This window comes from Terrapene carolina, unplaced genomic scaffold (assembly GCF_002925995.2).
Source record: "Terrapene carolina triunguis isolate 2854851 unplaced genomic scaffold, T_m_triunguis-2.0 Scaffold33715, whole genome shotgun sequence".
NCBI classification, from domain to species: domain Eukaryota; kingdom Metazoa; phylum Chordata; order Testudines; family Emydidae; genus Terrapene; species Terrapene triunguis.
In genome coordinates this window covers 3509350-3523108 of record NW_020698066.1, presented here as the reverse complement: position 1 = coordinate 3523108, position 13759 = coordinate 3509350, and the positions used below count along the sequence as shown (strand labels likewise).

The 13759-nt window shown below is 44.1% G+C and overlaps 1 protein-coding gene across 2 annotated transcripts in view; it reads left to right on the top strand.

The window, feature by feature from the left end:
* Positions 1 to 12933, top strand: part of LOC112104949 (calcium/calmodulin-dependent 3',5'-cyclic nucleotide phosphodiesterase 1C) — a 429477-nt gene extending 416544 nt beyond the window's left edge. For both annotated transcript variants that reach the window (XM_024197556.2, XM_024197558.2), the window contains one exon: positions 12525 to 12933. In XM_024197556.2, coding sequence (XP_024053324.1) covers positions 12525 to 12694 — 170 coding nt within the window. In that variant the 3' untranslated portion in view covers positions 12695 to 12933. The remainder of the gene's footprint in view (positions 1 to 12524) is intronic.
* The last annotated feature ends 826 nt before the right edge of the window (positions 12934 to 13759 follow it).

Sequence of the window (13759 nt, the reverse complement as noted above, 5' to 3'; positions counted from 1 at the left end):
GTGTATTGTTAACCATCTCATAATGGACTGTACAAAGAAGGCTTCTGAGTGGTACTTAAATAAATAACTGGCTGTGTTTTCTCTCTCTTTATTAAGACTTTCCCACATCAGTGTATGTTTTGGCATTGACTTAATAGATTTTCTGAATGTGCATGTATCATAATGTACCATTGTACTTGTACACGCCATTGTAGAGTTCACATAGAAATGTTTATAGTTTGGTACAGGGCATGAATCAGTTATTCATACCCACAAACTTGTGATATATTGATGGGAAAAGTTAAGTGTAATATTTATGTAGCCCTGTGGGGCATATAGCTTTGTAACAATTCTGATTTGCTATTTATGTACTGCACTATTAAGTTTATAGGCATCTGCTCTTTGTTGGAGGCAGCTGTGCTCCATTAAGAAGCAGGAGGGGACACCCCCATCTCCACCTACATGCATCATGTTCTCTACTGGAGAACTTTAGTTTTGTTGTTTGTTCTATTTAACCAGGAAAGCCCCTCACTTTCTCAGAGCTATTTGTCATTATACAGTTCTCACCATCACTACTTTTCTTTATTTTTTTTTTCCATACACAAAGAGCAACTGTCCAATTTCATTTCAAATGATTTTATTGCAGATTAAGGGAAAACAGCAAAGCAAGAAAGAACAAATGTAAAGTCTCCATGAGAGAGCACAGTATATGCATCGTCTCTGTGGCAGGATGCATGTGAATTGAACTTGAAGGGTGTGGTTGTGAGTAATGCTCAGAGCTGACCTATTTCTGTTCCCAGTGAAGTCAATGACAAATCTTTCATTGACTTCAGTAGGAGTAGAGTTTCACCCATGCACTAGCACCTCCTGCTGGGCATTTTGGGAATTAGCTCAGTCCCAAAGGGCGCGCCCTCAGGTGGTGGTAGCTCTCCCATCCTCTTCTCCACCTGCAGACCCATTTGAGCTCCTTTCTCTCGGCATCTGCTTCGTGGCACAGCCATCCGGGCGTGTCAGAATCAGGTTTCTCCCCCTTCTGGGAGACTCCTCCAATAAGAGTCCAGACACTCCTCACAGTGGCTTGGCAGTCCACAGCCAGGCCACACCTTCAAAATCTGGTGGGGGGCAGGCCCAGGGACCCTGCAAACAGCAGCTTCCTGCTGCCTCTTCCTTCCAGCTGACTGTCTCTAGTCCCTGGGCCACTTCCCCACAGCCTCAGTGCCTTCTGCTCCTGCCTCTGGCTCCAGCTACTTTGCCTTCTTCCCAGGGCCTCGAGCCCATAAGTCCTGGCAGCCTGTCAGGAGCTCTCCCTAGCTCCCAGCTAGCACCTGCCCTTCCCCAGGTGCTGGTCTCGCTGTAGCCCTCTAGGAATCCAGTCTTCTCCCTAGGGCTCCCTGCAGCAGACCAAGTGGCTCGGGTCCAGCTTCCTTTTATATGAGCTGGCGGGGCCCTAATTGGCTGTTTCCCCTGCAGCCACTCCTTTGGCTGCCTGATGCTCAGCCTCTCTATGCTGGTTTTAACCCTCTGAGGGCCAGTGTGGGGCAGGTGCCCCGTCACAGCATCGGTGTGCACACATCTGTTCTATGCACAGAGAATGATATTGTTCATGCCCTAGGGAGCTTACAATTTAAATAGACAGGTAGCACAAGTCCACTGGTAGACCCCAAAGGTTGTATTTTCACTTCTATTGATGTGACTTAGTTTGTGAGTTTCCCAGGAGAGGTCAAGGATATCTAACCCTGCATACAGTGCTGTATATAGCAGCAGCATAATAATGGTAATAATTAGGCATCTGTTATTTGAGTACAACATCCCTTTGCCAAAGGGACATTTCTTCTGCTTTGTGGCCAGAACTACAGGCTCTTTTGTGAAGCACACTGGGTATTGAATAGCCATTTTAAGATTGACTCTTTCCCCCTCCTCCCTACGATCCTTCCCAAACATACTTTCAGATATTTCACATCTTCTCCAGGACTGTAGATTTTAAAAATATCTTTGTTATGAGAGAGGCAAAACCTAGACAGAAGAAAATCATTGTTAATTGACTCTTTGATGAATTCATGTTGCTATAGAAATGGAGAAAACTCCGTTAAGCATTTGATGTATTACAGAACTCACCTTCAGGGTAAAGGTAGGAGCACAGGTTGGTGATTATTCTGTGTAACTTTCCAGTAGGAAGAATGATTTAATGTTATTTTTCCCCCAGTTTTCCTGCACTGAAGAGGAAATGAAGTTTTGTGCTTTGGGGTTTTTTGATTTTGTAACTTAGCTATAACTTTTGGTGTTCAGGCCCAGATTTGTAAAGGTATTTAGGCTTAGGTCTTTTCAAAAAGAAATGTAGGTTCCTAAGTCAGTTGAGCATTGCAGCCACTAAATAATTGTAAAACTCTGGGCCTTCGTCCCATAGCTTATAGGAGTCTTAGAAATGGATGGCTGGATAGATAGGCACACAAGGGAAAGAAAGAGATATGGTTAATAAATTGCCAGTTATATTTCTTGGGTTCATTGCTGTTATACACTTTCAGAAACTTGGAAACAAAACATGTTTTCCAACCAGTTTTGCCAATTTCCACTTTACAACTATTGGGCCAAATTGTGGCTACTGCTCTGAGGAGAGGAAAAGACTCAAGAACCATTCCCCACAAGCTCCTCTGCTCAGCTGGCAGCCACAACCCCGCTGTTGAATGCAGAAAGATGTGGTAGCAGCTAGTACTGCCCAGCACTTCAAATTGTATGTTTTGGGATATGGCCAAGGGTGTATATACCCTGTGTGGGGACATGTTGGTAGTAGGGGGAGTACATATGTGATGTCTACCATCCTGGCTGATGCACTGGTGGTTGAACTGGTGACCTCCAGAGCTGAAAGCCTCTGTCACCATAGCATGAGCTAAAGAGCCAGGCTCTCAAGCCGATAGCACATGATTGAGCATAGAGAGCAACATAACACATTAGCCAGTGAGCTGTATACTTTACCAGGACAGAGGACTCTCATGTCTAGCAACTGAGGCCTACAGCAGTTTGAATCCTGGATGAACTGGTGACCCCACAGCAGCGAGGTCCTCATGCTGTTTTGGAAGGTACTGTTTTTCTCTTTTCCCTCCTGTGAGTTTTTCTACTGAAGGAGACAACTGGGGCCACTGAGTTTTGTACAAACACATAGGTGTTTTTAAAACTACTTGGAGACTAATTCCTCTCCCCTCCCCTAGCACAGAACATTTCTTGAGCGTTTCAATCTTGATTCTCCTCCTCCACTGTCCATGAGGTGCTACTCTTAATTACTGCGTGTGACCCCTTCAGTGGCAAAAGAAGAGAAAGTAAGAGAAAAGCTGCTGAATTCTTCTCACTTCATTTAACAGCTAAATACCAGCTTAGAAAATGACGGCATCTGTAACTTGCCCAAGTAGTCATCCATAAAAATGGGCTAATGAAGGATTTTCCTTATGGAACATAATCTGTGTTTAGTTCAGGGGTCGGCAACCTTTCAGAAGTGGTGTGCAGAGTCTTCATTTATTCACTCTAATTTAAGGTTTCGCGTGCCAATAATACATTTTAACGTTTTTTAGAAGGTCTCTCTCTGTCCATATTATATAACTAAACTATTGTCATATGTAAAGTAAATAAGGTTTTCAAAATGTTTAAGAAGATTCATTTAAAATTAAATTAAAATGCTGATCTTACGCCGCAGGGAGTGGGATCGGCGGCCGGGACCCCGGCTGGCAAGGGGCTGGCAGCCAGAACCCGGGGCTGACAGCCAGAATCCAGGGCTGGCAGCAGGCTGAGCAGGGCCAGTGGCCGGGATCCCAGACCGGCAGTGGGCTCAGCATCTGAGCCCGCTACCACTCAGCCCGCTGCCAGTCTGGGGTCCCGGCCCTGCCCACATATAGTGGGTACCTACCTTCTCCCTGGTTCGAGCCCGTTCTCTTCCTCTCTCTCTGTACTGAGCTGAGGGTGGGAGTGCATTGAGCACAGGGCTGGGAGTGAAGGACCAGGCTGGGGGTTGGGGTGTAGAATCTGGCCAGGAGCTAGAATGAAGGAGGGGGCTCAGGGTTGGGGCAGGAGGTTTGGGTGTGGAGCGCTTACCTGGGCAGCTCCCATTTGGTGCAAGGGGGGCAGGTGGGAATGTGTGTGTGTGTGTGTGTGTGTGTGTGTGCAGGAGCTCCCATTTGGTGCTCAGGGAGGGGGTGGGGATGTGGGGGGTGCAAGAGTCAGGGCATGGGGTGGGGGGGCTGGGTATGTGTGGGGGTGCTGGAGTCAGGGCTGGGGTCGTGTGGGGTGCAGGGGTCAGGGCAGAAGGCTAGGTGTGTGTGATGGGGGGGTCAGGGCAGAGGGCTGGGTGTGTGAGGGGGGTGCAGGGGTCAGGGCAGAGGGCTGGGGGATGTGGGGGGTGCAGGGATCAGGGCAGGGGCTTAGGGGAGTGTGGGGGGGTAGGACGGGGAGCGGTGTGGGAGTTGGGACTCCTGGGCTCTGGGAAGGGGCTGGTGTCTGACGCTCGGGGGAGGAGTGCTGGGAGCGAGGACTCTGGATTCCTAGGTTTCTAGCTGGGCTCTAGTTGTTCGAGGGGTGGGGTGTGGAGCAGACGGAGTCTAGGGCTCTGGACTCCTGGGTTCTGCCCTCAATGCCGGAGGGGAGGGGTGGGGAAAGAGGCGCGACCCAGCTGTTCCCAGGGTCCAGCAAGCGGCGAGCCACAGCCCCCGGGTTCAGGCTATGGGATGCGGCCTGCCCCAGTACAAAGCCGAGCTCATCCCGGCACCGGGGCTCCAACCCCGGGGCAGCCTGCCTGAGTCCAGGGAGTGGGGCTGGCCATGCTCGGGGCAGGCGCACAGCTGGGACCCAGGACCCTTCCCCACTTACAGATCTCGCGGGCGCTGCAACTCCTGTGGGGCCGGGTCCCTCTTCCTGCCCCTGCTGGCGGGGCCGCTTCTGGGGCTGCTCAGACTCCGCGGACACGAGGTAGCAGTTTGGACACGCTAACCCGGAAACACAAACTCCCGCCGGAAGTGACGGAGGTCAGGAAAGCATGTACAAATTTCAGCGGGAGGGGCGGAGAAGAGCGGGCCGGGCCAGGCAGGATTTTTAATGGCACGCTGCTGCCTGCTGGGGTCCTGGCCGCCGGCCCCACTCAGCCCGCTGCCGGCGGCCGGGACCCCGGCAGGCAGCAGCGTGCCATTAAAAATCGGCTCACGTGCCGTCTTTGGCACGTGTGCCATAGGTTGCCGACCCCTGGTTTAGTTCATTTCATGTACCTTTGAAATTATATAACCTTATACTGCTCACAGACGGTGAGATTCTTGCAGTCTTCATAAAGCCCAGTTACTAGAGCTCTGTTTGCCTATTCTGCATAGCAGTTGAAGATGAAAGCCATCACATAAACATGGGGCCTGGCTGAAGTGCTTCTCCTCCATTGCGGGATTCCTGGACGCTGGAAGTGTATACCGTATATACTCGTTCATTAGCCCATGCGTTTATAAGCTGACCCCCCAAAATGAATAGGTAAAAATAGCAAAAACTGTATGACCCTTTCATAAGCTGACCGTATATTTTAGGGGTTGCAAAACTTTGGCTCCTGGCCTGTCAGGATAAGCCGCTGGTGGGTTGGGACATTTTGTTTACTTGAAGTGTCTGCAGGCATGGAGCCCCTCAGCTCCCTGTGGCCACGGTTCGCCGTTCCCAGCCAATGGGAGCTGCGTGAAGTGCTATGTCAGCCCCAAGGCCCCCTGTGACACCAGTGTCCCCCATCGCAAGGTAAGGAGCCATGCAGCTTCAGGTTCTCACTCCTTCTCCAGCCCATGTGCCTCCTTTCCACTGTTGTGTATGGTGCCCTCCTGGAGCTGGGCATCTTATAATTCTAGTCTCACCCTGTCCCCAGAGGGGAACCACACTAGCTCCACTGCCAGGGAACCTCCATGTCAGCAGAGATGTTGGGCTGCATTTGCCTCATTATAAATAACAACAATAAAAAGAGAAAGTGCATCAGAATGGAAGTGTGATAACTCAGTGTCTTTCCATATACTTTCCAAAGCTGAACTGTGTGGAGGATTCTGCCTGTGGGAGGATGCATGTCTTGCAAAAGAGGATTATTATTATAATTTTTTTTTACACTAAGTACATTAAAAGTCTGATTTTCAGGGATTCTGAACCACTAATTTCAATTTCAGATTTTTGAGCATCTCTGAAATCAGATCTTTAAGATCCTGCTGTATTTCTGTGGAAATCCAAACTGCCGTTACAACAGAAATTCCTGTAGTAAATGTGGGCTAGTGAGTCAGCTGCTGCAGCAGTGGCCTTATGTTCATTTAATCTTTTAAAATGAATACAACCTTTCAACACCCAGTTGATCAGTTACATTTGCTCCAAGTCATTGTAACAGTCCCACCGGAAGCTAAGATTTTTTTTCTTTATGGGACTGGATTACTCTGTAACACTAACAGCTCATTTTCAAACATTTTCAGGAGCTTTTGTTATTATAATAGTTAGTATTTTGATGTATTATAAGTGACTACATCTAACTTTATTACCATGCCGTTAGTAATAGCGTCCTTTTCTTTGAAGCAAGCCAGATCCTAAGCTGGTGTAAATCAGTGTAGTTTCGTGGAAGTCAATAGAGCTATGCAGATTTAGACCATCATGATGTACAACAATTCATCTTGGTATCACTATTGCATTTCTAGATTTCAAGATGAGATGCAGAATGTCCATCATGATCAATTATCTAGTAGTGAATTCTTTAATGAAACTGTTGTATTCTGTTCTTATATCTGTTAGGCAAGAAGATTCTTTTTTCCAAGAATCAGGCAAGCACAGATAATACTGAAGGGGGCTTTATTTATGGTACTGAGAAGATTGACAAGCAGCTTCAAAAATATGATGCCACCATGGCCAGTTATATAAATTTTCTTATTAATTCACTTGCATTTATTTGTACATATAGAGACAGACATAGTTACAAGTCAAGAGAGAACCCTGAACAGAGATAAAAATAAGAACATTACGTACATAAAGAGGTCATCCTAATTGCATCAAACATTTATGACTACCTTGTGGGGGAAAGAGGTGAGGTGAGGTGGGGTGGGGATGAGTGCTTACAGATATCCAGTGGGCTGTGAAGGGAAGGTTTATTTTGTTCTAAGAACTAAGTTACGGGGCGGGCATTGACCATATAAGCTTATCAATTGTTTACAATTGTCAGTGCCGTTTGTGCTACTGAAATATTCCTGCTTGCTTGTCTGGGCCTGATCCTGTTTTCCTCACTGAACTGTTTCTTTCCATGGCCACAAGCTTTGTTCTTTCTTACTGAGAAGCTGAACTAAGTTATCATGTATTGACGGAAACTATGTCCTTGATTCTCAGCAGTTTCTGTCTTTTCTGCTGGCTGAATTTTAACTCCTTCCTGACATATCAAACCTAAAACACTGGCTCTGAGCACCTGGTGTTGACTATATTGTTTTCTATAAGGACTCATTTCCCGGGTCTATTGTGCTATTTTAAATCATCACTTTCGCTTCACACAATTACCATCAATGCACGATTGTTTTGTCTTGTTGAATGCCAATAAGAGTTACACACACGTACCGAGGAGAGAATCTAATCCTGTGTACTTGATCCTTGATCACATCAGGGCTTACAAAACATTCACTATCAAAACTGCACTTTATCAAACGGGCATGCAGAGTACTTAGGAATTCCTTCACTTTTAATTAGATGACACACAGGTGGGTAAAGCTCAACCAGGCGGGAGTGAAGTCATGTTTGTGGAAAAGGGGAAGTGTTCTGAAGAGCTTGTTGCCAGTTTGTGCAGGACTGTTTAGTTAAGGAGTAGAAAATGCCATTCGAGCTTGTGGGGGGAAACCTTACCTGCTCTTTTTGCTTGCAGGCCCATGTCAGGAAAAGGATCAAGATGTTGATTGCCCTCTCTGCCTTAGCTGGAGACTCTCCCTGTTTTGCTCACCATGGTCATCCATTATGCCTTATCCAGATAAAGCCACTGTTGTGTGCTTCTCATTAGGCCTCCTTTGAAGCTGATGCAAAGGCTCCAATGTGGAATGCAGCTTCTGCCTTGTTCTTTATAATAGGAGTTGGCTGGCTTACACACTTCCTTCTGCCATCTACACTGGCTGCCAGTACACCATGCAATACAATTTAAGGGCCCCCTTGTGCATGGTGGAAAGAGCCCTCAATTCAGTGGGACATGAAAGTGCTCAGTACATCACAGGATCAGGCGTTACTGTATAGATCCCTTTATAAACTTGGCCCTATGTACTTGAATGAATGCCTCTTATTGTGTGCCCTTGCTTGTTGGTTACTAACTGGTGTCAGAGCTGGGTTGCTCTGAGCATCTGATGCAATGGCCATTCAATTCAATGGGAAGACTCCCACTGTCTTTAAGGGGCTTTGGATCTGGCCCTAAGTTCCCCGATTCAATACGAAGCAGGCTGGGAGGAGAAGTCTTTCCCAGTCAAGAGTTTTTAGTTGTGGAAATCCCTTCAAGAGGCTCACCACTGGATTCTCTCACTGGCTGTCTTTAGGAAACTGGGCAATTCTTGTTTATTTCAGTAGGCCTAGTTTTGTCAACTTTTTGCCCTCAACATGATTTGTATCTGTTGACCTTCTACATTCTATTTAGAGTTGATTTCTCTGAGAACAGGGAGGTTTGCTTGATGGCTATTGGTTTTATTCTTGTGTCAGATTTTTTTTTTTTTTTTTTACTCTGTGTATTATTTTTGGCTGGTTCATTCTGTACTGTTTTATATCATTTATATCATGCATCTCAATAAACAGCCTACAAGGGGTTACATAAAATAAGTGTGTGAATCATGCACTTATCCTGGTTTGAATCTCCAGTTCACATGATAATATGCTAATGTGGCAAGATGACATATCACAGTTGAGGTAAACCTTTTCAGTTCATGGCGAGTCAGATTTCCCTGCCCCTTTCCACCTCCCCCATGCTTATACATTACTCTGAATATCAGATTTTAAAATATAGGCACTCTCGTCACTTCCATAACATTTCAGCAAAGGTTTTACCATGTAGCATTCTGGGAAATATGCAGATTTTTATATATATATATATATATTGCTTTGATAGGAATTTTCCCAAAGTCAAATCTTCTAGCTGGGTAAGGAGGTAGGTGATCCTGCAAGAGGCACGTCGCTGAGAGTAATGGGTGCTCAGCACTTCTCAGGCTTAGGCCCAAAGTCTGCACTTGTGGCAGTAATAGACTCTCCTCAGTTTTGGTGATTCACTTATGAATTAAATAACTATGGCAAACTCCAGACTCAAGGTTTGTACATCACCCTTTTTGTATCTCTCATATATAGCACAGGGTTAGATATGATTGATACTCATAAGGAGTGGTTTTTATAATTATCTTGTGATCTCCTCACTCTATCTTCTGCTAGAGTTTGGGTCTCAGTCTATTCATCTTTCCTAGAACTATCTGAAGTTGAGTGGGTTTGGCAGGAGGTAGCTTAGATGATCTACATTTTTTTTGGTTTTTTTTCCCCTTTATTTGATTCACATGAGTTTGCAATCATGTTTTTTCTGAATTCTGTATTTGTGTGATCCCATTTCACATGGGTTTCCAACCTAACCCTGGTTTACTATAAATTTGCCTGAGACACTGTCCAGGTATCCCTAAAGTCTGTACCCCAGGTTTGCTCAAAACTCAGTCACTCTTAGGCGAACCTAGCCCAAGTTTCAGGTTTGTACCAAAAACTTAGACGCAAGTAGGTGAAAAGTTGCACAATACACTACTCTTGACCGCTGGTTTGAGAACATAGATAAGCATCAGAACTCTTAGCCCTATTCCAACAGAAAACCAGGTAAAAGGCAGTGACTTATCTCAGTTCCTGTCTGTGATGCTGAAAATAAAACTTGCATATTAGATCTGGGCAAACTGGTCACAGCAAACAATTTGTTTGATACATTTAGTTCCTTTTTGTTTGGAATTATCTGCAAGCAGGCCCCCACAAAATTGTTTTTCAAAATTATTCAAGAAATAGTTTGTGCAAAAACATCTCTGTTTAGAGATTGTTCACAAACTGTTTCCTGCAGCTATTGCTTTGAGTCATTGCTGTTTGTACATGTGAGCTCTCAGCTAACAAGAGAGAGGAAGGTTGGCCTTATGGTTAAAGCAGTCAGCTGAGATGCTGCAGGTCTAAGTTTGATACCCAGCTCTGCTCATGACTTCTTGTGTGACCTTAATATCTCTGTGCCATCCTTCTTCTGTACTTTTTCAGCTTCATTGAATACCCGTTATGAGTTGTTACATGACCCTAGAATAGCAATGCAAGGCTCAAAAACACACAATATTTTACAGGCTCAGGGAATGACGTTCTTGTTTTTTGTCTGTATCAGTAATGAGGAGAATTTATAATCAGAGTCAAGTTTTATTCACTAGGCCTCAGGATTTATTTTTATAAATATGGCCCCAGCATTGCTTTCATCTCAGTGGTGCATAGATTTGATATGTTCAGTTATTACAGTCATAGCCACAGGCATCAGCTGAGAACACAAGAAATCGTAACACTCTCTATTTCCATTGGCTCTTGGTCAACTGGAGTAATTTTTGTTTAGTCTTCCTCACTTCCTCTGCATTTGTTTTCACGTATTGCGATGGTGCACTCTCTGCAGATGTACATTAGGATTTCAATTCTCATCTGTGCCCATCATCCAGGCAATGCAGCTGAGGGTGAGGCAATCCATTTTCAACTCCTTGTTCCCTGGGCCATCCAGGGGCTAGTGTGACTATCAGCATACTTTAGAGCAGACATAGGGCTGCTCTACTCTATGCTCAGTTGACTATGGCCCTCACAGTGTATTCTGGCCATATCCTCTCCCCAACATGGAAGTTTTGTCAGTGGCAGCTCTGCTTTCTGGACAGATGGAACACCACCCTGCTCAGAAAAATGACAAAGTAAAATCAGAATCAAATAAATTTTGTTTTCACCCTGATTCTTTTTACTATTCTTAGCTTTTTATTTAACACCGTGACTTTTTTTTTTGGTCAGATGAAGGTTCCATGTAGCACATTTTCTCCGCTCCACAGTGTATATGATGCACATGCATGCAGTCCAGCAGGGGGCTTCAAAACAGCAGCACTGGCTTTCACAAAGTCCCTTTCATTAATGATGAATGTGCATCCCAAACCAGAAACAATGTGCCATGTAATATTGTCTTAGAGATACTTCCTATATTCCCCCCAAAACTATAAGATCACGTCTCACAAGCATGAAGCCTAGACAACAATAATGCTACTCATATAGCATCATTCATCTAATCACTTTACAAACAATAATTAAGCCTCTCAAAAACTCTGAGTTAAGTAGTTATAATTATCCCTATTTTACAGATGGGGGAACTAAAGCACAGAAAGGGTAAGTGGTCCTAACTCCCAGTCTTCTGACATAACACCCCCAACCCCCGCATACTCATAGTGGGAGTCAATAATGATTAAAGAAATTGAATGAATTGTGTTCCCTTTACTCAGCTATTGAATTAAGATGAAAAATGGCCTGTCAGTATTCTGGATATACCCCATATACTTATCAGCCAGCTCATCACCATTGGCAGTGACTCTGGTACATTTCCATTTAGCAATAAACTTTTCTCCATGCTGAGCAGTGGGAAATCCAACAACAGTTTGGCCGAGTCCATGCTGAGTAATGAAAACAGAATGAATATGAAGAGTGAATGCCTCATGAAGAGCATTAAATTACCTAGTGGACACACTGCAGACTTTAATTCTACTTGCCTGAATGACAGTCTCCTTGAAAACAGGAAAGAATCAGAATATTTATTATTGGAGATGGGATAAAAGAAGTACTTTGTTTACTAGAACATTTTATGGTACATTTTATTACTCCTGGGATTTATTAACATGAGAGAGCGAAGTGTGCATCAGAAATTAATGTTAAGTAGTTCACATTTGGGCATCTCTTTAGCTTCTTTGATGCTATAAGTAATACGTTCTCCATAGAATATTCATCTGATGCTACTATTTCACTGATCACTTCATTTACATTTTATAACCAAACCCAAATCACACCCATTGCTGGTTATCTCATGCTTCATTCTTGGTGTTAGGTGTGTAAAAATGGACCCAAAGCATTCAAACACCTACAATTTAAAAGTTTAGAAGATTCAGAGCCAGGTATGGATCCATGCATGAATTTCACAGCTGACCACTATCTCATTAATGAGTCAGACCAAAAGTCCCAGATCCAACCATCCCTGAATTCTGGGGAAGTTTGGATTTGAATCCAAGCATAGAGCCTCAAACTCATCTTTGATTCAGTGATACAGTAATTATTATATATTTAGAAAGGAAACCTGGTGCTCAGATACCTATATAGGTAGGTAAATACAGACTTGAACTTTACATTTAGGTCCCCTTTCACTAATCTGACAATATGTTTTCTCTTCTATACAGACAGACATATTGGTTGGGGTGGACTGGGATACAACAAAATCCATGGGTTGTTCTCCACCAATCTGACAGTAGCTTTATGAATGAGTGACCTTTTTTTGTTTGTTTTATAACCTCTAGCTATCAAACCTCAACTGCGCCATTTCAAGAGACCCAGTTACCACTCAGGAACCCACTTCCCACCCTTTCACAAGAAATCCGAGGAACATCTGGTGAGATACAAGCTGCTCGACCAGAGGGGCAGGATGAAAAAGATTCAACATATTTCTCAGAACTGGAACAGGAAATAGAAGAAGAAAGGAAGTTCACACTGCTCTTTGCAAGCTGATGAAGGACATTGTGTAATAATCATGGATCATTTTAATTCTGCACCAAGTGGGGAGTAATCCAAGATGCAAGTATATGATTTAGCCAAATAATTCCATGGAATCTTCCAGTAGAACCATTCTCAATAGCGTTCCTTATTGCTGGAATATTCTCACATTTAGGGCTAAAATATTGGGCTGTTACTTTAAATTTTCAAAAGTAAATCTGCATACATAGAGTTACTATCAAATTAAGAATGGTATAGATTCTGAGATTTTAAGACCATCTAGTCTGATCTTCTGCATAACACAGGGCATATAGAACTTCCCCCAGTAATTTCTGCATTGAACCCAATATCATGTGTGAGGTCCTGCCTAGCCTAGCTTTAAACTGATCGTATTATGAATAAGACGCCTGACAATTATACTACAATAGGGATTGAGAAATAAGTACAAGGAATGGGAGATGAACACCTCCCTGCTAATTTCACAGATGAGGGGGGAAAAAAGAAAGCATAACATCACATTAAAATGCATGAGGCTTATTTAGCTTTGTTCAGCTACTAATAGATGTTTCTGGCTTTTGGCCCATTGATCAATATGGAGAATGGAATCCAAGTCTATGAGGCCATACTCCTCCAAAGCTTTGTATGTAGGAAGGAACCCCTAGATTTAGAGAAGCTGGGTAGAACAAATACCTAATACAGAAGCAAAGTGGTAGGAATAGGAGAGGGTCGCAGTCTCATCACACATGTACTCAACTTCAGACTCTCCGTAAAGAGCACTAAACAGGACCATATTCATCTTTAGTTCTTTAAGAGTTTTCATTCCCGGAAATGATGTCTCTGAAAGGCATTGCTACAAATGATGTTAGATAGTGAAAACTAATTGGTTGGAGCTGTGACATTATCCCCACTGATTATCCCCATTTCAATAATACATGAAGTAGTGAAGTTCCAGGGTCAACATCACAAGGTGACACGTCTCTTTGGTCCCACAGGCACGCAGGTGTAATAGCAGAGTTACCCATCCCGCCTCTTGTCCCATTTG